Below are 25,445 nucleotides of genomic sequence, written 5' to 3'. Positions count from 1 at the left end.
CGTAAAACATTAGAAAAGCAATGGATATCTTTTATGATAACAATCAAGAAAAACGTGTGTGCGCGCGTGCGATATATCAGTACCAGAAAATAAAACCACAAAACAAAATACGGGTATTTATTTTTCTTTTGACACATTGCAAATTGGAAGAAAACCATATGGCATAGTACAGGTAAAAAAAAAAACTTGTGTGGGTTGTGAGATTGGACCGCGTGCAGCAGGTGACGCTGAAGAACCCTATGAAAGCAGCCACATTGGAACGATCTTTTTTGTAGCCTTCATTAACACGCCTCACTGCATTGTAATGTCATTCATTCTTGGCACAACCAAGTCCCCGTTTGCACTTTGTCATTGCGGAAACGACAGAGTTGGGAAGGACTGGCATGCTGCCTTCATCGTCCGTATTTTGGGAGGTTACGTGACCATCAGACAATCAAGCAAACTAAGGCTTATTGCACAACCCTGCAAAAGTAGCATAATACCAAACAAATCATAATAACGATTGAGAACAAAAGAGAAAGTGTCACGTTATACAATAGCTCGTCTTTTGGTCATACGTGTGTTGTTGCATGTACAAAAAAGAAACAGTCCCGTTCCTCCACATTCGCTCGCTGAAATTACAATCGCAAAAAAAACGCATGTCAATCGCATGTCAGTGCGTGAAGAAGGACGACTTGGGCGCGTCCCCCGCCAACAAGTCTAGCGTGAAGAAGGACGACTTGGGCGCGTCGCCCGCCAACAAGACATTTCCCATGGTTGTTGTTGTTGTTGTTGTTGTTGTTGTTTTTAGATCCACCGTTCTTCACTCAGTCGCACTGGACTAGTAAAGATGTTGAGAGTGACGTTCAAGACTACAAGAGTGACAAGGGACAAACGCTTGAGGAGTTTACACAGCCACGTTGGGCCCACCAGCAAGCTTAAAAGAAAAGTCAACGAGCCAGATCGTTGTGGCTGGCGCTCAAGTCGCGACTCCTCCTCAGACTGTGATTTTGTTCCTGGATGGCAGGAAGACAAAAGAGCAATTACTCGAAGGGATACAAACGAGTCACAAAGTATGCCAAGCAAATGGCTGCTGAACATTTGAGGACAAGTGGGCCCAGTTCCATCTAGTAAAAGTATTTGAACGAGAGCAACTCCAGTTTATACAGAAGAAAGTGGGAATTCTCACCTTCTGACTTTAAAGTCAGAATTCTGATTTTATTCTCAGAATTCCCACTTTAAAGTCAGAATTCTGAGAATAAAGCGAGAATTTAAAGTCACAATTTTGAGAAAGTCAGAATCCTGTCACCCCCAACCCCCGCCCCCCTTTTTTTCTCTTCACTGACCCTAATCCTCTTCCATATGAAACAGATTTGCCAAGGGAAACATATTTCATTTTATGAGGGATGAAGTAAAGTTTTAACTAAAAACAACAATTCTCGTAAAATGTAATAATTTCCCACAATTTGGTTTGAATCATACAACCTTTTCATTCAATGTGATCAAATGTGTGAAAAATGTGAACGTGACAAAAATGCAAGTTAGAAATTGTACAGTGTAACTTTTGATAAAAATGTCAGCACTATAGTTCAAAAAGTCAATTTGATCAATTCGGCTGAGTTTTTTACAGTGTACATGACAACTGTAAGAGAAAAGTTAGAAATTCAGATGCCTGCATTTTACATAATTCTTAAATAGGCACAGTTACTTTAAGTCATGAAAGTTTTTAATTGACCTGAAAGTCATGACTTTTTTGTGGTTTTATGAGAAAAACATTGGCACGATATGCGACAACGTGACGACATTTACAACAAAAACTGAAAATTGCTTCATTGCTATGAGGTGCAAAAAAAAGAAAAAAAAGAAGCCGTTTGAGACAAAAAGCGGCAATTTTGCCAAAGTCAAGATTATTGTCACCATTTGGGTTTGCAGCGCTTACTTGGTAATTGGTCTCACTGGGCGCCGCCGCCTCCTGGCTCACGTTCAAAACCCCGAGTGAGCTGGCTCGTTTCAAGCTGCGGCCCCACGAGGCGTGGTGCCGTGTGGTGTGGTGTGGGAGAGGTTTCAGGGGCGAGGGGGAGAACACGCGTCTCGATTAATCACACTCGAGTAGCTGGACGCGCATCGACATCATCAACATTTGACGATGATGCAGGCAGTGACATCACTATGACAATAAATGGTCGGAAGTTCCTTGGCTTTGCATGAAGCCAATTGAGATTTGACAAAGAAATTTCATGAAGGTTTTCAGCCATCATTTAAATAATCGTCAGCATGGTGATGTCATCGGCCTTCCACCAACAAAACAGGAAGCCGAAAGTGAAACCAGACCAGAAAGCACATGCGGGTCCACATTCAAGTGCTGTTTATTCTTAAATAGAAAAAAATATACATGAGGAAAAGAACAAAAGGAGCCATGCCCGTTTATTCTTAAATAGAAAAAAAATATACACGAGGAAAAGAACAAAAGGAGCCATGCAGCCTCCGCAGCATTTTTTCCCCCAAACTAAAACCACAGCAGCCCACAGGAAGTCACCAGATGCAATAAATATTAGTGCACACCAAGAAAAAACATGACAAATAAAAGCAGATAATGTGCATATTGGCACGACAGGAGCTGGATGTTGATCCCGCTCGTATGTCGAAAGGGCCGTCATGAAAACATGACTGTGTTCAAGAATGCTTTAGCTTTTGGTTAGTGCGGTGGGCGCCCCCCACAGGCCTGGAGGTCCAGCAAAGTCCGTCCTGGCGTCAGAATGCGTTTTGGCGATAATTACCCGGGGTTTTTGGGCTCGCCGCCGCCTTTCAGTTTGCGCACCAACTTCTCGCTGCTGCGGCGGAGCGACGCTCGCAATTTGTTGAAGGAGCCGCTGCGCTTCAGCGCGCCGGAGCCATCCTAATGGAGGGAAGAAGATAACACCAGCCACCCGACACAACGTTAGCAACATGTGCATATTCTTCTTTGTGCTACCTCCGCTTACAAGTTCTTAAATGTAAGAACTTTAAATATCTAAATACCGATCATAAAAAACAAGACTCAGCCAATGGTAGTCCCGCATTGGACTCGTTAACGAAGTTTAGCTTAGCCTAGCTGAGAGCTGAATGCTTAACATCAATGCGGCGCTCGCACATCCACTTTGGTTTCTACTCCTGACGTTGACCCTCGTGACGGGCAAATGTAAATGAACCATTCAAGTGAAGATAGCAGCAGCAGAAGGAAAGTGACACAACATTGATGTCAGCGAGGAGTTGAAGTTTTATTGCAACTTAAGAAAGATGCGCACAGACAGGCAGCGGGCGACCACAGGCAGGAGAAGAAGGTTAGTCATATCACAAGGAGAAGAAGAAGAGACGAGCGGCGTTTGGAATCCATTCCCAAAGGCGTTTCTCTAAAAGTCCTGACGTGGCCATCGAGGCCCGACTCCCAAAATCACTCTGTTGCAATTTTATGGCATGCAAAGGTTTCCGTGACATGGCCACACGTTATCCGCGATATTTACACACAATTACAATGCCTGTCCATGTTGTTGTTTTTTTCGGACAGCGCTTTGGAGCGAAGGCGTAAAACGAGACCATGAGATGAAATCGGAGCAGCACGTTGTGGAAAAGTGGGACAGGAAAAAGGCGCCAATTTTACAGCTAAAGTCTTTTAGCACATAGTGAAGACAAATAGTGAAAATGTTCATTGATTTCGGAGCCTAAGCCCACTTCGCGGTTTTACACAATACATCCTCAGTCCTTATTTACAAGTCACGTGATGATGTCATCAGTGGGGGACGTTGCTATGGGTGCGTTTCACGACAAAAGGGGGGAAGGGACACCACAGTTACAAGTTTGACAGTGGGGCCTCTCTCGCTTCAACACCAAGGAAGGAAGTAAGGAAGGGAGGAAGGATAGAAGGGAGGGAGGAAGGGAGGGAGGACCCTTCCTCCTTGCAGAAGTTGTCATAAAAGAGCGAGGCGTCCAGCAGAGAAGACGAGCATTTCCAAGCATTAGGAGGCATCTGGAGGTTGTTAGGCCTGCTGCTCCAAGCGGCGGCGGCGGAGACAAGAAAGGAGACAGACACACAGGAAGATGAGGAAGAGGAGAGGTTAGGTGATGTCGAGCATTTCATCTGGCAGGTCAAGCAAAGGCGGAAAGTCACGCTACACGCAATACGGAGCTCAAACATGAACAAAGTCAAAGAGATTAAACCTGTCTATTGGTCTCCACTCGTTTGTGGACTAAAAGCCTGATGTGGCCAGAGAGTTGATTGGTTGCGATGCTAACTGTTGCTTTGCAGCTGGAGATGGAGTTAGTGGCGGGGGAGAGGCGAGCAGGTGATGATGACACAAAAGCACTTTGGGTGTATTGCTTTGGCAGAAGTTCACGCGAGTCTTTGAGAGTGTTGACTCAAAGTAAGTTTTACATTTTTTCCCCCACACTTGCAACTTCAATTTAGTGTCGGTACACAGACCAAAAGCATCTGAGTGGGCAGCGCTCAAGTTGAAGTACCGCTGTCCTCCGCCGCAGTCAATCAACGAGATCTGACGCCATCAAGCACCGAGCAAGCGAGCGTGTCGTGAACTTACCCCGTTCCACTCCACGCTCATGCTCACTTCCTCGCCGCCATTGGGCCCGCTCTCATACTTGACCGAGTCGGAGGTCATGCTCTCACGGCTGGGCTGCTTGTCGCGGGCCTCAGGCTCGCCCAGCACGTCGGCCACACGCTGCTTGTGCGCTGTGTCCAGACCCTCCATGCAAAAGACATGAGTTGTTTTAAAAATGTACGTGCCAACTTGGTACATGATGAACTGCAAATATGTTGCGAATTAGAATTCTTGCCACTTGTTTTCTTCCTCTTTGGCATTAAAACTGATGTTGTGACCACAGCCTCCAGGCCTACAATCTTGAGACAACATATCTCCCGTGGCATTTTTTTGCTGTAGTTGAGCAAATGTTTGGTACTATTGTTGTTGGGATGTCACCTGCTTCCTGGAGCGCACGGCGGCCTCCTCCAGGGTCTCTGCTGCCTCGAACTTGCCCTGCCGCTTGTAGAGCGCGCCCAGGTTCTTCAGAGTGGTGGTGACGGTGGGGCTGTGCACACGACACACAACGTTTATTCAAATCCAAGACTCGCTGAGCTCTTAGCGCTGTCGCTCTCGACCTTACCTGTCCACTTTGCAGGCTTTGTACCAGCCTCCATACTCGCTGAAAACTGAGCCATCCTTCTGCTTGCCCTGAGAAGAAGAAGAACAGTGGACGGGCAGCCGCGTTGGCCCATTTCAGTTCTTCCATTTAGCTTAAATTGTGCCAAATGAAGAGATTTCAAAAATCTTATTTATAGTCAACAATGCCTTGAACTCTTTTTTAAAATTTATTTAATTTAAAAAAAGCACAAAATTGCAAGTTATGCAACGCCGGCGGCATCACAGCAGCCTCGGCGACTAATCGGCCAAGTCGACACGCTCCCTTCTTACTGCAGCCTTTCTACGCAACTTAGCCGCTACAGTCACTGCGTGGCAACACGTGTTACCATGCCGACCAGTCAAACGTGAAAAAGTCCTCACCTTGCTTTGTTCCTCCCTCTCCTCGGCGTGCATCCAAATAGGTTTGTTCTCGCCTGTAGTGTAAACATCATCACCATTTGTGGACGTGTGTGTGTGCATGTGTGCGCGGTCAAGGCGGGCGCACAGCCTACCGTCAACGGAACCAAACTCTCTCTCGTGGGCCCGTGTGAGGATTTCTTTGTAGAGCGTCTCGGCCTGCTTGAACTTGCCCTGCTTGAGGTAACAGGATGCCTGGCGGAGGAAACATGGGCATTAAGAAAATGTCCCCCAAAAGATTTCCTGCTGTGCTCCTCACCAGGTTGTTCTTGGTTTTGGCCACGTTGGGGTCGTCGGGCCCCAGCTTGCTCTGGTAGATGTCCAGCGCCCGCATGTAGTAGTACTCCACCTCCTCGTACTTGCCCTGGTTCTGGCACAGCAGGGCCAGGTTGTTGAGCTGCTTGGCCACGTCTGGGTGCTCCTTGCCCAGCACCTGCGGCACACAAAAGCAAGGGGGCGCTGTAGAGCACACTTGCCGAGCAGACCTTGGGGCGTCTCACCTTCTCTCTTATCTCCAGCGCTCGCTTGCACAGCGGCTCCGCCTCTTTGTACTTGCCCCTCTTGCCATAGAGCACCGCCAGGTTGTTGAGCGTGGCAGCTACCTGCCAGGTGCAAGACAAACCTTTGTCAACTTCCAAAAGTGGACAAGAAAAAAGAAAAAGAAAGGGCACTGACGGCAGGGTGGTCCGGGCCCAGCGTCTTCTCCCGGATGGCAAGAGCGTCATTGAGCAGGTTGGCCGCCTCCTTGTACTTGTTCTGATCTCTGAAGGCACACGCACACGACACGGGCACTCGTCAGCTCCAGCAATATGGCGCGGCTTGGCCACCGTTCCCACGCGAGGCGGACGAGAAGATTTGCACAGGGGGACAAAAACGGGGCACAAATAATTTGCCAGCGGTGCTTTTGTTTGGGCCAGACGGTGGAGACATTGACGGCACACTGTAAATCGTCGGCTCCCGCGAGGACGTTTACGGTCGTCTCGCGGTCACTCAGTCGGTCGGGCAACCGACGCTTTTGCCAGGGAAAGTGTGAGCCCAACCTGTTTGCACATTATACTCCTGAAATTGGTCTGCACAAATGTTGCTCATATTTATGATGATTTATTTGCACTATGAATACAATTTTGAAATTGAATTTGGGGTGGACAGCGACAGCAGAGAGCGCATGTTCGGAGGCCATTTTGGAAACCTGTAGACGAGGGCCAGGATGTTGAGCATGGTGGCCACGTCTGGGTGGTCGTGACCCGACGTCTTTTCCAGGTCTTCCAGGGCCTGCTTGCAGAGTGGCACAGCCACCTCGTAGCGGCCCTGTGAGGCGTACTGGATCACCAGGTTGTGCAGCGTCCGCAGGCGGGCCGGGATCTCGTAGCCGCCTTGCTGGGCGGCTGCTGCCGCCGCACTGCCGTGGATCGGCTGGACTGCAAAGACCACACGCACTTCAGTCAATGTCCACAAAATTCAGCGATTCGACAAGTAAATATTTAAGTGGGAAATTTTAATAAAACACTAATTAAAACAGTATACTAGATAATTAGTTCTAATATTTACTATAACAACCATTCCAAACAAAACCAAAGCAGCCATCTCACTCTTGAATACTCCGATACTGAGCACCGATATCACGACTACTAACAGGTATTTTTGACACATACAATTTGACGCGTGCATCGGCTGGACTGCAAAGACCACACGCACTCCAGTCAATGTCCACAAAATTCAGCAATTCGACAAGTAAATATTTAAGTGGGAAATTTTAATAAAACACTAATTAAAACAGTATACTAGATAATTAGTTCTAATATTTACTATAACAACCATTCCAAACAAAACCAAAGCAGCCATCTCACTCTTGAATACTCCGATACTGAGCACCGATATCACGACTACTAACGGGTATTTTTGACACATACAATTTGACTTCAAGGAAATTCTCGTTGACAATAACATGTTGGGTGTGGCCAGCTACAGATTGAGCGTAGTGCCACCTAGAGTAGAAGATGATGAAGCATGCTTACTGCCTTGCGCTTGGTCGTCGTGGTCATCCGGGAAGAGATCGTCCAGAGTCTCCTTGCCGGATTCCGAGTCCTTCTCCTCCTGAAAAAGAAAGTGCACTAGCTGCGGCGTCGCTAAGCTATTGACTACTACTGATTCTTTGAGAATAATTGTCAATTTGTTTTGTATATGTGAAGCCCTTTGAGACTGCTTGTGATTTACGGCTATATAAATAAACTTGACTTGCCAAGCAGCTCGTTGCCGCCAACACGCAAAGTCATTGATTATGATGCGTGTGGAAAAGGAGATTTTGCTTTGACATTTTTCGTGATAGAATCCTTCAATCAAATTGACTGAATCGATCAATCGAGCCCAAGCTGGCACTTGAGCCGGCAGCAGAGGACTCACCGAGGGGGACAGGTCCTGGTCGTATTTCTTGAGCTGGTTCATGAACTCCAGGTGCTTCTTCTCCTCCTCCAGTTGCGCCACACTCTGCTCGCTCTTCTGTAGCTTCTGCTGGGTGCCGGCCAGCTCATCACGCAGCCACTGGTTCTCCTGGCACAGGCGGCGCACCTGTGCCCGCAGCTTCTGCTTCTCCGACTCCACCGAGCTCAGGTGGCCCGACAAGGCCATCATCACCTGGGCCTCGCTCAGTCCCAGCTCCAGCATCTCCAGGGACTTGCGGATCATGAGCGACTTCTCCTCCACCAGGACGCCCTCCTCCTCCTGCTTGAGGCAGCACAGCGTGGCCAGCAGTCCGTCCAAGATGGAGTGGTGCTCCTGCTTCAGTGCGTCCAGGCCCTGGATCACCTGCTTCGTCCTTGAGATGATCTCGTCCTGGGACAGCTTCTCGCCATGCTCCTCCTCCGCCTTCACGCACACCATGGTGGACATGTCCTCACGCATCCTGCTGGCCACAATCGAACGAGAGGGCGTGATGCGGGCGCCGTGTCGCTGTGACACCTCAAAGGACATCAGACGGCGATGAGAGCGGCCGCAACGAGGCGAGCTCCAGTGACCTCATGTCATTTATGGATTTTTCTTCCAATGCCAAGTTCACTTTTGGAACCTACTCTGCTGGACGAGGTGGAAAGAAACTCTCAACAAACAGTCAAGGTAGGTCGACGAGCATGTGTCCTTTGGCCGTATAATGAGGCTTGTTAATGAGCGTGTGCAGAAAGTACTTTGACGGCGAGGAATGGGTGGGGTGGGGTGGGGTGGGGTCGGCGTGAGCAGCTTCCAGCCTGCAGCGAGTCAACTGACTGCTGAGCAGGAAGCGGACCACGCACGCGATGCAGGACCAAACAGAATTTAAAAGAATAACAACAAATTTGAACAGAATTTTAACCTCTCAGCAGTCACTATTATCAGATTTCAGTCGTCTTCCATAAAAAGTAATGATCTTGGCATTTCATCAAAATAGGGCATTTGCAAACACCAGCTTTTATGATGAAAAATCACAACCAACATTTTCTGATATGTTGCAGACCAAACCACCAACAGAACCATTGTCATCATTTATTTTGAGGCATTTTCTGCACTGCCAATTTGAAACAATGTCCTGTTTTTCAATGAAGTTGTGCTTCTTCTAAACCATCCATCTTCTTATGCTTATCTGGGGTCGGGTCGCGGGGGCAGCAGCTTTAGGAGGGACTCCCAGACTTCACCCTCCCCAGCCACTTCATCCAGCTCATCCCGGGGGATCCCAGGCCAGCCGAGAGACATAGTCTCTCCAGCACATCCTGGGTCGTCCCCGGAGTCTCCCACCGGTGGGACATGCCCGGAACACCTCCCCATGGAGGCGTCCAGGAGGCATCCTGATGAGATGCCCGAGCCACCTCATCTGCCTCCTCTCAACGTGGAGGATCAGCGGCTCTACTCGGAGTCTCTCCCGGATGACCGAGCCCCTCACCCCATCTCTAAGGGAGAGCCCGGACACCCTGCGGAGGAAACTCATTTCGGCCGCTTGTATCCTGGATCTCGTTCTTTCGGTCACGACCCATAGCTCGTGACCATAGGTGAGGGTAGGAGCGTAGATCGACCGGTAAATCGAGAGCTTTGCCTTTTGGCTCAGCTCTCTCTTCACCACGACGGACCGGTACAGAGTCCGCATTACTGGCGACACTGCACCGATCCGCCTGTCGATCTCGCGCTCCATCCTGCCCTCACTCGTGAACAAGACCCCAAGATATTTGAACTCCTCCACTTGGGGCAGGATCTCATCCCTGATCCGGAGAGGGCATTCCACCCTTTTCCGACCGAGGACCATGGACTCGGATTTGGAGGTGCTGACCCTCATCCCGACCGCTTCACACTCGGCTGCGAACCGCTCCAGTGAGAGCTGGAGATCACGGCTTGAAGAAGCCAACAGCATCACGTCATCTGCAGAAAGCAGAGACGCGATGCTGAGGTCTCCAAACCGGACCCCCTCAACGCCTCGGCTGCGCCTAGAAATTCTGTCCATAAAAATTATGAACAGAATCGGTGAAAAAGGGCAGCTTTGGCGGAGTCCAACCCTCACTGGGAACGAATCCGACTTACTGCCGGAAATGCGGACCAAACTCCGGCATCGGTGATACAGGGACCGAACCGCCCACATCAGTTGGCTCGGCACCCAGTACTCCTGAAGCACCCTCCACAGAACCTCCCGAGGGACACGGTCAAGGCGTCCACAAAATGTCCATGTGGACTGGTTGGGCCAACTCCCATCCACCCTCGAGGATCCTGCCGAGGGTGATTCTAAACCAATCAATTGATAAAAGTTGTGCAGTCATGCGGTACAGTCTTAGGGAAAAAATGAACTGAATGTCACGAGGCGTCACTTAACTCTTGCAAAGTGACAATATAAATAGAATCCCCCCACCCTTCATATGATGCAGTCAAGTCTATCGATGCCCCGGGCGAGCAAATAATGTCCCATTTATCTCAGAACTGGAGCGTGATATCTCGCATCAGGAACACTGTGTGCTTCTCAAACAATTTACTTGAAGCTTTCACTTCCACATTTTAGAGGAACAGGAAGTGTGGAAACGGTTCTTTCGAGAACCGAACTGATTGCAGCAGCTTCGTTGCGTCTGTTCGGTTTGTTTACAAACAATGTGAAGAAGAAGCAGTGAGCGTGATGCGTCCGGGTTGAAAAGTGTGGCATCAGAAAACAAGATGATCCAAGTTGGGAGTTGGATGGGCGCCGATTGTCGAGGCTAAATGTTCATGTCAGTGTGCATCGGGGTCAGAGACCACCCCGCCCAAATCATCATCATCATCATCATCACCACCACCCAGCCGTGGGGCAGCTTGGGTCATAGACTACCCTGCCCAAATCATCATCATCATCATCATCATCCCAGCTGCAGATCTCACAGTGGTGTGCACTGTGTCTCAACACAAGAAGCTTTGAAGAACCTCCACCAGCGCGGAATGGCAAATTGGCAAAATCACGGTCAGGCAAAGCAGCAGCAGCGCCGGCAGCGTGTCTCTGGCCGGCCGACAGGCTGCTTTTCTGGCCTCATCTTCTCACGTACACACGGTTCAACCAGAATAACCAGTTAGCCTGAATACAATGTTCTTGACGCACAGGAAACGCACGCGCGGTCGGTCCACTTTCACCCGAGCAATTCCTGGAACTAAATGTAAACACCATCATCCCACCTGGGGATTTACACATTACAAAATCCCCCCCCAAATCAACAAATGCAAAGGCCACAGTTTATCATGGTGACATGTAAATAATAAAACACCACAAAGAGTCTATGAAACTCATTCAGGGTGGAGACAGCGTTGCAGGAATTAGACATAGCCCGCCTTACCGTTCTCTAGGACATCCGTTACCGATGCAGCCAATTTGTGTCTTCGCCTCGCCTTGAACCAAAAACAGTTGGAAGGGGCGTGAAAAGGCGGTGGTGGAACTGGAAGGTGAATTTCCAACAACACCAAAAAAAGGTCTCCCACCCGCCGCGGGAGGGAAGGGATCCGTTTCGCCAACAGCCGCCGGAGAGGCAAGCTCACATACTAGCTAGCCGTAGCTGTCAAAATCCGGATTTTAGACAGAGACGCTTGTGACAGGGGAGGCCTGCTCTCCCGTGACTTCCATGACTCGAAGCGGGCAAAGGAACGCTACGAGGCCGGTTGATGGGACGTCCACGGCAGATGAAGGGACGGCTCAACTCCCCGGTGACTGGCAGACCGACTGTCACTGAGTGACTGGCTGACTGGGTGCTGGTTAGGGGCGTGAAATGGCGCCTGCTCCCACAGCCATGACGTCATTGTCGGATTAAAAACGAGGGGGGGGGGGGGCTCATTGTCGTGCGAAAGCACGCTCCCGTAGCCACTAGTTGTGTTTCCCAGAAAGTTCATGATGCCTCCCAAGAAGTGGATCGAAGTGCAGCTTTTGCTCAGTTTTCCATAATACCTTGAATTGTTATCGATCGGTACCGAAAACTAGTATAAGTACTCTCCCATCTATCCCTAATAAAAAATGTAACAAACCTGGTCATTAATACTAACTTCATTTAAAAACACAAAAGTCAAAGTAAAATAAAAACAAACGGTATTAGAAATAGAAGTGTCCTCATCTGGGTGATGAACGTTTTGGTTATCAAATTGATCATTTCAAACAAATCAACTGTCCAGTCCTTTGTGGTTGCTTTATTAGAAAACACTCGTGTTTGAGTATCATGAATGTGTCTCAAAAAGTGCACGAGCCGCACCAGTGGACTTTGCAGCAGATGATTGACAGGCAGGCGTCTGCAATCACGTCGCAACAGCGCTGCTGCTGACTCGCTTCCACAGGTTGTGCAGCACCACACGGGCCATGAGCAGAGTGATTGACAAGTTGCGCCGGTACCACTCCCTGCAAGGACACGTAACATCGCCATTATTCCAATGAAGGCGTGCGCCTGCGACGTGTAGAACAACGAACGGACTTGTTGTAATTGATGTGTCGCTGGCGGTTTTTGTCCAAGAAGTCCTTGTAGAAGATGGACATTTCCTCACTGGTCAGAGTGCGGCGGCGGCCTGCAAACACACATCAAACTAAACAGAGTAAATACATTTCGATCTACCGGAACACGCAACATTGTGGAGCAGACTCTAGACGTGTGGTCGCTTCGCAATGTTGCTGTGTCGTGTACCTGAATGTCATTTATTGTGGATTTAAAATATGTGATTGATGCTTGAAGATTGGGACAACCTTGCTGGTCTCGCTCAGTCAAGCCTTTTGCCTTCAGCTGTGACACAACAAAGGCATCTTTTTCCTGCAAAAAATACAAACGGACCATTTTGGAGGGTCACATGAAGCTGCCAGACAACAGGCCACAAAGACAGCACGTTATACTAAGGGTTGACATCCAGAGTCAAAGAAGAGCTTTATTTCTGCGGGAAGTCTTTGGGTAATGCTGTCCTCTTCTGTGCGTGTGACATCACACAAATTTTTATGTTTGGTGACAAGTATCTTGTGAAAAATAAATCATGACTAAATGAGTTCAATATGACTTGGTTAACAATGAACAGATTAAGAATATAAATGACTATTTAATAAGCAATTAATCGACTGAAACAAGTTTTAATTTCCATCCCTTAATTGACAACAAAGACATTGTTTCAAATTGACAGTTAAGAAAAAGCACAAACAAATTGGCTATATTTCAGTTCACTACTTGTTTGGTCCAATTTGACTTCAGTAGCCACGGTGTTAAGTGGCGAAATGGAAAAATACAAAATGCAGAGCTGAGAGCAATCATTAACGTGACTAATTTCTGAGCACCTTGCTGAAGGTGAGGTTCTGCTCGGCCCAGAATCGATGGTTCCAGTCCTCGGTGTCCTGTCGCATGCTCCTCAGCAGTCTCTCCAGCTCAGACTCGTCCGGGGCTACGCGGTAGACAATGGGTCGCAAGTTGGAAAGCGGGCTGGGTGGTCCGATCCAGTCGTGCGTGGTGCTGGGCGCCGGTCGGAACTTGGACCTCTGACCGCACGAGACACGCAGAGACTCAAAACACCAAATTGAAGTCAACATTTCAGTTAAGCGATACGCAATGCACAATTTATGTACATGCAACAAAGGGTCTGTGTATTACATAGACATACAAGAGGAACATTTAATGAAAGAACAACAGAATGGGGTTGCCAACAGGCATGAAATGTACAGTAATCCCTTGTTTATCGCGGATAATTGATTCCAAGATCACCTGCGACAGGTGAAAATCCGCGAAGTAGTGTCACCCTCTCATTTTTAACATACATCAATTTTTTGTGTATCAATAAATGTATATTAAACCATATAAATGCATATGTTATCATTAGAACATTAACTAATAGTTTCAAACATGTAACTACTATATTAATAGTATAAATGACATCCAGAAAATAATGTATATAAATACGATACATTTGTGTGTGTTACATATGTAGATGTTGCTAAAGTAGACATACTGTAAATATGTTTTTAGAACTCCTATTATTACATCACCTTTTTTTATAACAAGATACAAGTGTACATACTGTAAATATGTATGTTTTTATCACTTTTTTGTTAGTATAACAATTTTTATAACATGGTACAATACTGTAAATATGTTTTTACACCTCTTATTATTGTAACAACATTTTTACAAGTTAAAAGTGCACATACTGCAATTGTGTCGGCACTCCATAACTCCTTAATTTACCATTTTTATTTTTATTTTATTTGTGTGGGGGGGTCCGCGATGTACTGAAAATGCGATAAAAGGACCGTGATGTAGCGAGGGATTACTGTATTTTCCATGAGGGAGGCAGTACTTCATGATTATACTGCTGTAGTCACATGGAAAACTGACAAAATTTAGCCTGTTGTTTATCTTACCTTAAAACCTTTTTCGACAGTTTCGGCGGGAACTTCCGCCTTCGTCAGGGAGTGTCACGTGGTGGTGTGTGACACGTCTTTTTCAGCTGTTGTTACTATGAGGGCATGACCCACCTGTCAGATTTGACAGGTGGGTCACGCCCCTTGCTGTCCTCTCGCGACACTCCCTGACGAAGGCGGAAGTTGACGCCGTAATTGTCGAAAAGAGTTTTCAGGTAAGATGTACATATTTTGTCTGTACATAAGAAAACAAAAAGGCTATTATCACTGAAGACATAATGAACACAATCCAAACTAAAATTTGGGCCAGCCTAGGAGCCGGTTCAGAAGGGAATCAGTACATTGAAAATTTAAAATGACAAACCTTTGGTAAATTATCTTGTGGTTTTGCTGCTTGTTCGCTGCATTCTCGCCTGGAGGCGGTCGCCATAGCACTTAGACGGGCACGTAAACAACTCCAGCGGCGCCAAGTCAAACACCCCAAGGTGGCTCGAACAGACATGATGACCACCGAAGAAGCAACAATAAAATCACTCGCACACCATTAAGACTAAACAATGATTTGTTGAAGCTTCAATTGATCAAGACTACAAAACCATCTCGTTCCACCAACGGTGTCCTTCTCGGGATATATTTGACTTTAGGTCACGTGATAGCCAACAGAGAAGGAGCGCTTCAAATGTGTACCAACTCCGCCCTGTGAGGCGTGTTCCGCGACCATTTTTGTCTTGTCGTAATTGTCTATCAATAGGGTTTCTGTCTTGATTTGTTTGTGATCAACCTTTTCATTTTCAAATATTTTACTACAGGTTCTGTAAACAACCTTTTCATTTTCAAATGTTTTATTACAGGTTCTGGTCACACCACCCTCATCACCGTTGTCTGCGTTTCAAGAAGAAAATACGCTTTGCTTTACGTTCCCGCCTTTGCAACGCGTCTTTGTGAGCAAATGTAGCGTCGCATCATATTAACCAAACAAAACCTACTTAAAGGCGACGTCGACCCAAAATTCAAACGTTATCTACCCGGAAACAAACAAACAAACAAACAAACAAACAAACAACACATGGGTGAATGCATTAAGTGAGACTACAGTTATGTCACGAGTTGGATCAACGTCCCGCCGCTTGACTGGAACCTTCCAGGGACGTTCACGAACTCAGCGTTCGCCTTGGGCGGGGCAAGCGAAGTGACGCAACCAGCTAGCTAACGTTTGTTAGCTGTGCTGTAGAAGAAATCGTGGAAGGAGCTGCGTGCTTAGTCCCCCGCCTGTCTCATGGCTGTACGATGGCTATGCAGGTGAGAAGAACGGAAACAACCCCACCCCAGACCTCTTTTCTTGTGTTAAAAAGTTCCACCAACCGGGCGGGGCACAGTCAGGTGATCGAATACCGCTCGGGGGAAAATGAAGCCTCTCATAGAGAAGCCTGCAATTCCAAATGGGCTAAAATATCATTTTTGGAAGGGGATTATTGTCCAATATGTGCTTTCGATGACCGCCGGTGACGTTTTGAAGGCGAGATGGTGGCGGTTTGTAGGCGGGGACACAGTTGCGCGGTGCTGATGCTGAGCACATCTGCGTTGCCCCCCCCCCCCACCACCACCACACACACACACACACACACACACACACAAATCCACATTTGCACGCTCTTCGCTCTCGTCCTCCTACATCACCGGATGGGAACCCACTCGAGTTAAAACATGTGCGCCAACGTGTTCGGAGTATTGAAGAGGTGAGCGATGTAGTGACGGGCAATGCGTGTGTTGCAGGTGTGCGTGCGTGTCTGCAGGTTGACACATGTGCACCTTTTTTATATATATATATATATATATATATATATATATATATATATATATATATATATATATATATATATATATATATATCTTTGCTGGGATGACATAATGCACCCATCCGGGAATAGGCTTCCTACAGGTAATGATCATGGCGAGCTTGCACGCAGGGAGGACGAGTGTCCCTCATAGCTGCTAGCGTGTTAGCATATCAGACAAAAGCCTACGGGCGTTCGTTCTCTTGTTGTCTGGATCCAAGTAACCACGTCCAAGGTTGGTCTCTCCATGTGATTATTGGTCTGTAGATGGCGGTGATCCGGTGTTGTGGTGGAAATGACCTGCCCGCCATACTCTTGCGTAGCATTTTGTAAGGGGATTACTGATCCCTGAAACCTCTTAGAACAGTCACTAATATTAGAGGTGTACCAGTATCAAACTACAACAAAATCAAAATCACAGTTGGGGATGTTATCTTGGTGCAAAGGTTTAATAAACATGTAGAATTTGTAATTTTGTATTTACTTGCTCTCATTTTGAAATACGGCACTGCTGTTCTTCGACAAAGGAGACAAGATTCTTCAGTGACGCAAATCAGTTTGATTGCGCGGGCAGAATCTGTGACCGCCCGATGAACCATTTTGGGGTTGACATAGCCTGAAGAAACGTCTCAATACTTCTCTGATGTGCGACTGCATGGTCTCAGCTGGTTTTTATCACGTCACGTCTATGCCCGTCCTCGTTTCTGCATTTCCTCGTGTGTCAGCGTTCGTTGTCATGGTTTCTGTTCACGCGTCTGCACTCGTCCTTTCCTGCCATTGTCTACCTGTAATCGGTGTAATCGCGTCATCTGCCCCTCGTAGTGTCACTCCCTGTCGGATCGTTCTGTTAGCCTGTTCTGTTAAGCCTCTGGTAGTCTTTCTCTGTTAGCCCGTCATGTTAGTTCCTGCCGGTTAGTCCTAGCATGCTCTCCTGATTATTTGTTCCTCTCATCCTCTCCTCCACCACCCTTTCCCTCAATAAACCCTGGTCCAAGCTGCATTTGGTTGCCCTGTTCCACGTGACAGTTTTATCTTGTTTGTGCAAGCTTTGAGTGCAGTAGCTAAGAGCGACGCAAGACCATAGTAGTATAAAGTTCACTGCATTACAATACTTTTTTTCTTTTACAAGACTCCTTTTTTTCTAAAGTCACAAAGCTGACGCCCAAAACATCCACTTGGCTAAATATGGAGTGCTCCCCGACGCGGCCTTGATTTAGTTTGTGCTCATTGTTGTCGCTTTCTGTTTGTTGGGCAGCCTCTTCGGGAAGCCCTTTGATGGTGGCAAGCGGATGGAGCACCGAGGGCCGCCGCACCAGCAGCAGCAGACGATGGCCACGGAGCAGCCATCCCAATGCCCGTCCCAGCACCCCGCTATGATGCAGCTCTACGAAGTCCACCGCCAGGTGACGGCGCTCGGGCCCCAGGTAGTGTTCCCCTGCACAGTCCAAAACAAAATCATGACTGGTGTTTTCAGGGCCACGACTTTTAACCCTACGCTGCCAGTTACGAGAACGCTCTATTTTCAATATTGGAAGCCGCAATTGGTGCCAGTCACTCTTTGTTAACGGGCCAACGCCGTGGCAGGTGTGCACCTTCAGCGGCCTGCCCGATGACCGTGACTACAAGCGTCTGGAGCGTGAGCTGACGCGCCTCCTGCTGGAGGTGGACCGTGTGGACACAGAGGGCAAGGCAGAGCTGCAGGTGGCGCGCAAGCGGGCAGCGCAGGAGGTGGAGGGCCTGCTGCGCTACCTGGAGGAGAACGCCCGGCACCCGTCGCGCCAGGCCATGGAGGAGCTGAGCGAGGAGGCGCGGCGGCTGGTGGAGTGCCGGGTGGTGGCGCCGCAGCGCGAGGGCGGCGCCGCCCACATTGATGACGAGCTGACCGAGGCCCTGCAGCAGCTGGTGCTGCGCCTCACACAGGTCAAGACGGAGGGCCGGGTGCCGCTACGCAAGGCGCGCTACCGGGCGCTGACCCGGCTCTGCGCCGTCCAGGACGTGCTGGACGGCCGTACGCCACAGCAGACGCTTTCGCTGCCACTTTCAGGAGAAACGCACGCCGCCGTGCACACCATCAACCAGGTGAGGGGGAGTTTCTTTCTTCAAAACGTAACAGAATAATTCAGATGTTTTTTGGGGCCGGAATCAAGTAATGACATTTTAATTCCTTATCATTGGGGGTGGGTGAACTGAGATTGTTTTTGTGTGTGTGCCGAGGTGATGGCCAAGGTGAGCGTAGCGCGCAGCCAGCTGGTGGCGCTGCTGATGGGCCTGAGCGGGCGAGACAGCTGTGCTCACCTGTCGCGGCTACTGATGGAGATGCAGGTGGAGCTGGACGCCCTGGATGTGTCGGGCAACGCCGCCGTCAGGAACTACCGCAAGCAGGTGGTGGAGGAGATCAACGGCCTCCTCAAACACCTGGACCTGGAGGGGGAGGGCGAGGACACACGCAGGTAACTGAGCGCCCCGGTCAAAAAAAGCCGCACTCTGCAGTGTCTGATGCTCTTGTCTCTGGCAGGTACGACCTGGCCCAGAATGAGTCCATCCGTGAGATCGAGGCGGTGCGCGCCCATGTGCAGCACCTGCGCGAGGGCGTGCTGCGCCACTGCACCGCGGGCGAGCCGGGCTTCCGGCCCAAAGCTGAGCTGCAGGGCCTGCTGAGCCACCTGGACCAAGTGGAGACGGCCAAGAACCCGTGCATCCGCGAGGCGCGGCGCCGTGCCGTGGTGGAGGTGCAGGCCGTGGTCACCTTCCTGGACCTGCGTGAGGCGCTGGCATGCCGCCGCCCCAGCCCCGAGGAGCACCCGGCCCACAGGGCCGTCTGGGCGGCGTTGGCCAGCCTATCGGAGCTGCAGGCCCAGGCGCTGGGCTTCGACGGCAAGCGAGCCGACAAGAGCTACGTGGTGCTGGAGGAGCTGCTGACCAAGCAGCTGCTGGCATTGGATGCCGTGGACCCGCGCGGTGATGACGGCGCCAAAGTGGCCCGCAAGCAGGCCGTCAAGTTTGCGCAGAACATTCTCAACTATCTGGACATGAAGACGGACGAGTGGGAGTATTGAGCGCCACCGCTTTCCTGCTACCTTGCACCTGCCCATCACAAAACACGCTTCCTGCTTTTTTTGTATACGCGGTGTGTATACATTTGGGCGTGTGCAAAAGCGTTGACATGTTTGTGTGCAAATGCATGTGTTGGTTTGTGCGTGTTTGTATGTGTGTGGTTTGTGGCTTTGGGCAGTGTGCAAGAGAATGAAAGTGTGTGTGTGCGCGTGTGTGTGTGTGTTTGTACGTTTGTATGAATGTGTGCGTGTGTCATTGATAAACAATCAAGAAGTAAAAAAAAAACAAAATGGAGTGTTTTCAAAAAATTCCTACATTGACTATTGTGAAATTGGTGATCGGATATCATTTTTAATTGGAAAATCCCCTTCCGAATGTTCTGAACTCCTGCTTCCACTGCAGCATTACCATGGAGGTAACTCAACTTTTCAAGCTTGAACTTCTTAAGTCTGCAATGCAAAGGACAGCGTCACCTTGTGGCCTGGCAGCTGAGCCACGCCCACTTCCTGTTACTTGAGCAAACAGACGAGAAGAAAGACAAAGATGGAAGATGCCAGCGGAAACTTTTAGAATCTTCGTGCCTTCGTGTTCACATTTCTTGAGCTGCTCTGAATGCCGACTTGCACCACGGACCGGGCGTGCGTGCGTATCACGTTTCCCATGTGTGAGCACACCTTCATACCATGTGTATACCACACAACCGGATGTGTGTGTACCACATTTGTACGCCACTCCAAGTGTGCACTTTTCTGGACTTGCACGTTTATTGTGTGTGCACCATGCCACCTAAACATGTCTAATGTGTGTTTGTACAATCTCACTGGATGTGTGTGCCATGTGAAGCTGCATATGACGCGTGCTCGCTCACACACCAAGATCACAAGCGTTGCACTAGTCGCAGGCAGGGGTGGGCCATTCAAGGTGTCCTTCATGTTTTCTAGGTCTCCATGCTGCTGCAACACACCTGATTCAAATGATCAGGATTGTTATTCAGCTTCTTCAGACCTTGATAATTATCTGACCGTTTGAACAGGGTGAAACAGATAACATGCAGCACACCGGCCCTTGAGGACCGCTATTGCCCACCCCTGCGACTAGTGTGGCGTCTTCGATGAGTATTTTCACCGTGCAAAAGAACACGGACGAGCTTTTGATAGGTTCAGATGAAAAACAAAACGGACGGTCCATTTATTAGGAGCTTGTGTCGCATCGCATTACTTTGCCCCGTTTAGTCACCGCTAACGTAAAGAAATATCAAGAACGGAAATGTGTTTATTTCTCTCACTGAACCTAGAGGTCATATTTCTGAAGCTATTTAAAGACTTTAGTGACATGTGACTGCTGTTTTTTGTCATGTTGCTGTAAACTTGATCACAAGCGCCAACATGTCACTTTTTGGAATGTCGGCAACCACATGAAACCAAACATCCCTCATGCACAAGTCCAAATGAGAGCATAAGCTCACCGGTGGGCACTGTTGCCATGGTTACCGCAAAGTCACCAAGGAACGTTTTTACCTATTGTACAACAAAGTTTTCATTTTGACCGAATGTGCTTCTTTCTTGATTTTGTTGAAGCTAACAATGGGAAGGCCTGGCTTGCTTTTTGATACTTCAAACATGGCGAACAAGAAAAACATTGACTAGAAAGCGTCAAAATAAACATGTTGCATTGTCAACCCTTGTTCATTGTCGTTAGGTCTTTGCAAATTCTTGGCGCCCATTATTTGAAGTGATGGAGCGATGCTCGCTTATATATGAAATGTTTTGGCTTGTGTGTGTTCCCAACCTTGATTGAGCCAAGAAAACAAAAATCTTGTGGCGCACCACTATATATATATATGTGTGTGTGTGTGTGTGTGTGTGTGTGTGTGTGTGTGTGTGTGTGTGTGTGTGTGTGTGTGTGTGTGTGTGTGTGTGTGTGTGTGTGTGTGTGTGTGTGTGTGTGTGTGTGTGTGTGTGTGTGTGTGTGTGTATATATATATATATATATATATATATATATATGCCCTGCATGCTGCATAGATTTGGCTGCTTTGCACTTCAACTACTATGAGTGTAAAATATTAACGATGATAACATATCAAATATATATATTCCTGCTGCTTTCTACTCTTTTCAGTCTTTTTCACCCAAAACATTCATGATTTCCGGTATCCGTACACTACTTGGTGGCATGGTAGACCACTGGTTACCACGTCTGCCTCACAATTCAGAGGGTGCGGGTTTGATTCCATTTCCAGCCATTCCTGTGTGGAGTTTGCATGTTCTCCCTGTGCGGAGTGCCTGGAGCCACACTGTGTAGGTTTTTCTCCAGTTTCCTCCCACAAACATGCATGTTATACTGAATGAGTCCTCCAAATTGCCCCTAAGTGTGTGTGCAGATGGTTGTTCATCTCCGTGTGCCCTGCGATTAGCTGGCATCCGGTTCAGGGTGTCCCCTGCCTACTGCCTGATGATTGCTGGGATAGGCTACAGCACGCCTGCGACCCCTGTGGGGACAAGCGGTACAGATAATGGATGGATGGACGTACACTACTTTTAGTTTTGAGGCGTTAACTGTTTTCATGCATATGACAGCCACCAGGAGTCGCCAAGAGGCGAGAGCTGACGCAGAACTGAAGATTCCATCCGGTGAGGAGGGACTGCTGGTGACGTCATAGCCGTTGCTTGGCTACATGCTGAAAGTTACATAACGTCACAATTCGCAAATTAAGCGCGTGCTGTGCACTTGTATATGTGCACTTATGTCACATGAGGGGTTTGGTGGTCTTACATAAGAGCTCACCCCTGCAGTCATTATGATAAACTGGCGGAAAGCTTTCAACTAACTCGTTGAGCGGCCGAGCTCAAAGATACAAAAAAATATGGCTTGATATGGGATATGAATTATGGATGGCTCAGAAATTCACAATTTGTTCATCAATCCACATGCCAGAATAATTTCAAGTTTAATTATAATTAAACCTGAAATTATTCCGGCATAATGACAAAATAATGCCAATACAAACCAAATATTGAAATGTCAGAGACTTATGTGTCGCCTTTATTCCCCATGTTAACTAACGCATGTGCAAAGAATCTTTGCAATGTTAGCCTGAGAAAAAAAAAGACAGCTGTGCTCTGCAATCCCAAACTTTTGCTTTTCTCTCGCCGCATGTCTTTTTTTACGGACTCAACTTTGACCTGGATCAACTTTACTCTTGCCCACCACTGCGTCTCCATAAAAAAAAAAAAAAAACAATTTCAACGAAAACAACAGTGGACCTATGACGGTTCCCCCAAAACGACCGCTTGAAATGCCACCACAGCGATTGCGCAATCAACAACTACTTTATCCAGCAGACCTGGACAGTGGTGTCAAAACGGGACTGGCGTGATTGAGGGCAGCCGGTACGCTTGCCGTTTCTTTCGCTCCCCCTGACGCTCATAATTTATGTAATCTCGCTGAGTGCAGCTCGGCATTAAACCAATACATGCACGCAATACAAGTGAGGCAAATTGAAGTTTGATAAAGAGAAAGTAAAAATAAAATGTTTATTACACCACAAGTACAAGGCAACAAATGTTGAAGTTGCAGTTTAAAAAGTCACAACCCTGCAACGTTCTATTTTAATGAGATAATAGAGATCATGTTTTTAGATTTTTAATTTAATGATAGAAGTGTTATTTAATGTTATTTAATTTGAGAAATGTAACAGCGGCACCTGACATAGATAGGCATTGTTGCATCGCCACGTCAACAGCGCCAATGACTCACTCTCAGCTGCCCTACCTTCCTTCATTTCCAACAAACTACACTGCTCAAAAAAATTAAAGGAACACTTTGAAAACACATCAGATTTCAATGGTGGAAAAAAAAAAAGTTGGATATGGACAGTTTCATGTCTCAGGAACAAAAGGATGCCACATCTTTTGATGGAAATAAAAGTTTCCAGCCTACAGAGGGCTCAGTATATAGACACCCCAAAAATCTAAGTGAAAAAATGTTGTAAACCTGCTCTCATCTGTGAAAAGCACAGGGCGCCAGTGGCTGACTTGGCAATTGTGGTGTTCTATGGCAAATGCCAATCGAGCTCCATGGTGCTGAGTAGTTAGGACAGGGCACACTACAGGACGTCGTGCCCTGAGGCCATCCTTGTGAAGTCTGTTTCTGTTTAGGCAGAGACATTCACACCAGTAGCCTGCTGGAGGTCATTCTGTAGGGCTCGGGCAGTGCTCAACCTGTTCCTCCTTGCACAAAGCAGCGGATATCGGTCCTGCTGATGGGATGAGGACCGTCTACGGCCCTGTGCAGGTCTCCTAGAGTAACTGCCTGTCTCCTGGAATCTCTTCCATGCTCTGGAGACACATCAAATCTTCTTGCAACAGCACGCATGGATGTGTCATCCTGGAGGAGTTGGACAATCTGCGCAACTTCAGGAGGGTTAAGAAATCGCCTCATTCTTCCAGTCGTGATAATGACTCTTGGTAAAGCCAACACTTGTGAAAAACAGTTAAAAAAGATCAAGAGGGAAGAGCTTGAAATGGCCTCCACCTGCAAAACCAGTCCTGTTTTGGGGACCATCTCGTTGTTGCCACTCTAGTGTACCTGTTGTTAATTCCATCAACACCAATGCAGCTGAAAGTGATAAACAACCCCCTCTGCCACGTGCCTGACCAAAACCTTATCAGAAAAGTGTCATTGAATTCATGCCATACCCTGATAAAAAACTGTTCCTTTCATTTTTTTGAGCAGTGTATTTGCGCTGAGTGGATTTTTCTCTACCTGATAATCACAGAAGCAAGAACTAATATGAGGCCTGGACTTTCTCCTCCTTGGTTAAAAGACATGTCCAATCAAACAAGTGATAAGGAAATGAAAGGAGCCATGGCCTGTGCAAAAAAATAAGAAAAAAAGGAAAAAAAGTGGGGCACAACAATGGTTGTTGAGAGTTGTCAGAGCAGCAGTGCTCAGCAGGGAGCGGTGAAGTTGACCTTTGTTCTTCAGAACAATAAAAATCATCCCGAGTATATGAGTGGAGACGTGACTAACTGCACACACACATACGTCCGACCTGTGTCTGCTTCTGCGTACTCGAGGGACCACAACGACCAGCTGTGGATTGCCTGGTGGAAGTGTCTCACGATGATGACATCACTGTTTTGTCAATCTTTTGGGTAGCAAATAAGAATAACAGCTTTGCTATATTTTAGGTTGTTATTTACGTCACTGACGGGTTAGCAGTTGTGCCTAATAAAGTGTCCTGAGTGTGTGACAGTGCGACTGGAGGTCAGGATGTTTTTCGGCTTCCAGGAGACAAGCTGCTTAGCGCTATGAGATGAGCAGCTCACAAGTCCTATTTTAAAGGCTTTGCCCTGAAAGATTTTCAAAGCTCTGAAGCAGAGAAGCTAACGCGCCGTGTGCCGTTTTCGCTTACGCTGTCATCACACGAGATACGTTGGCAAGATAGTTACAAATCGGGAAAGCTGCCGTTATGGCCTTTAATTTAAGGTATCATGACATACGCTTTGCTGAAAGCAGATTTTTCACCTAATTTGACTAAGGAGGCAAAGAATCCACACTTATTTGGATTAAATGTATTTGAAAATAGTTTGGTGACTTTCCAATCATAAAACAGACTGTTTTAAATAGGAAAGCAGGAAGTAGACTGGACCAGACTCAGGAAGTAGCCTATTCCTTTTGCAAGTTTCCATCTTCCACTGATTCACTTCTTCTTTCAGAAGTAATCACAGTAAATAAAGATTCTGAGTAGGCCGTCTGAGTCTGTGATCCAAACACGACACGTTTCTTTATTTAACCCTGCAGTAGTGAGTAAGGCCGGGATTAGCGTCTCTCGTAGCATGCCGGTCACAATGATCCCGCCGTGTCGTTCTTGTGGCGGCGGTGCTAAGAGGCTGCGGTCGGCCAGGTCACTTCGTTCTGATGAAGCAATAAAACGTCCAAGGAAGGAATGTTGCCGTCTGACGAGCACCCGTCGTCAGTTAACTTCCTTTTTTAGGAAACGGCCACAGATGCTTGTAAACGCTAAGCGCTAAAAACCAAATAAATAACAGGACATTCCAAAGAGGGAGATCTCCCAGTACTGTCATGTCGTCACCTCTTTACTTTTTTTTTATTTTTTTATATTTGTATAAAAGAAATAGCCAATATCTTTCAACA

The 25,445-nt window shown here is 47.7% G+C and overlaps 2 protein-coding genes across 11 annotated transcripts; one reads left to right on the top strand and one right to left on the bottom strand.

Moving 5' to 3' along the window:
* Positions 1 to 103: 103 nt before the first annotated feature.
* Positions 104 to 15,630, bottom strand: LOC147045606 (kinesin light chain 1-like). 6 transcript variants are annotated; one of them, XM_085931435.1, is made up of 18 exons: positions 14,759 to 15,630; positions 13,318 to 13,515; positions 12,745 to 12,808; positions 12,479 to 12,569; positions 7,965 to 8,463; positions 7,580 to 7,658; positions 6,754 to 6,982; positions 6,240 to 6,327; positions 6,065 to 6,166; positions 5,824 to 5,997; positions 5,660 to 5,759; positions 5,529 to 5,581; positions 5,131 to 5,198; positions 4,947 to 5,055; positions 4,551 to 4,712; positions 2,757 to 2,875; positions 1,919 to 1,994; positions 104 to 995 (listed from the first exon to the last, which is right to left on the bottom strand). In XM_085931435.1, the coding sequence occupies exons 1-18, from the start codon at positions 14,894 to 14,896 to the stop codon at positions 930 to 932; spliced, it is 2,415 nt and encodes an 804-aa protein (XP_085787561.1). In that variant the 5' UTR covers positions 14,897 to 15,630; the 3' UTR covers positions 104 to 929. The 6 variants fall into 6 exon arrangements, with proteins under 6 accessions (XP_085787561.1, XP_085787559.1, XP_085787558.1 ...); XM_085931433.1 differs by lacking the exons at positions 12,479 to 12,569; positions 12,745 to 12,808; positions 13,318 to 13,515; positions 14,759 to 15,630 and adding exons at positions 11,363 to 11,414; positions 11,505 to 11,777 and having other exon boundaries at positions 7,965 to 8,466; XM_085931432.1 differs by lacking the exons at positions 12,479 to 12,569; positions 12,745 to 12,808; positions 13,318 to 13,515; positions 14,759 to 15,630 and adding exons at positions 11,363 to 11,414; positions 11,505 to 11,777.
* On the top strand, positions 14,441 to 19,597 carry bag5 (BCL2 associated athanogene 5). Of its 5 annotated transcripts, none has more exons than XM_085931441.1 (5): positions 14,441 to 15,774; positions 17,485 to 17,656; positions 17,814 to 18,308; positions 18,444 to 18,679; positions 18,745 to 19,597. In XM_085931441.1, exons 2-5 carry the CDS (start codon positions 17,519 to 17,521, stop codon positions 19,283 to 19,285), a joined length of 1,410 nt encoding a protein of 469 aa, XP_085787567.1. In that variant the 5' UTR covers positions 14,441 to 15,774; positions 17,485 to 17,518; the 3' UTR covers positions 19,286 to 19,597. The 5 variants fall into 5 exon arrangements, with proteins under 5 accessions (XP_085787567.1, XP_085787566.1, XP_085787565.1 ...); XM_085931440.1 differs by having other exon boundaries at positions 14,442 to 14,609; XM_085931439.1 differs by having other exon boundaries at positions 14,446 to 15,693.
* The last annotated feature ends 5,848 nt before the right edge of the window (positions 19,598 to 25,445 follow it).

This window comes from Syngnathus leptorhynchus, chromosome 15 (assembly GCF_054491065.1).
Source record: "Syngnathus leptorhynchus isolate UIUO chromosome 15, UIUO_Slep, whole genome shotgun sequence".
Lineage (NCBI taxonomy): Eukaryota > Metazoa > Chordata > Actinopteri > Syngnathiformes > Syngnathidae > Syngnathus > Syngnathus leptorhynchus.
Note: the sequence above shows the minus strand (reverse complement) of the source record. Positions and strands in the feature narration are given on the sequence as shown.

Excerpts from the sequence above, each read along its gene's own strand:
- LOC147045606 (XM_085931435.1), bottom strand. The coding sequence starts at position 14,896 with ATGTCTGTTCGAGCCACCTTGGGGTGTTTGACTTGGCGCCGCTGGAGT. Across the intron at positions 13,516-14,758 it reads CACAAGATAATTTACCAAAG|AGGTCCAAGTTCCGACCGGC; the intron begins GTTTGTCATTTT and ends TCGTGCGGTCAG. Across the intron at positions 996-1,918 it reads CCAGTGAGACCAATTACCAA|GAACAAAATCACAGTCTGAG; the intron begins GTAAGCGCTGCA and ends CCTGCCATCCAG.
- bag5 (XM_085931436.1), top strand. The coding sequence starts at position 16,099 with ATGTGCGCCAACGTGTTCGGAGTATTGAAGAG. Across the intron at positions 16,131-17,484 it reads GTGTTCGGAGTATTGAAGAG|CCTCTTCGGGAAGCCCTTTG; the intron begins GTGAGCGATGTA and ends TTTGTTGGGCAG. Across the intron at positions 18,309-18,443 it reads CCGTGCACACCATCAACCAG|GTGATGGCCAAGGTGAGCGT; the intron begins GTGAGGGGGAGT and ends GTGTGTGCCGAG.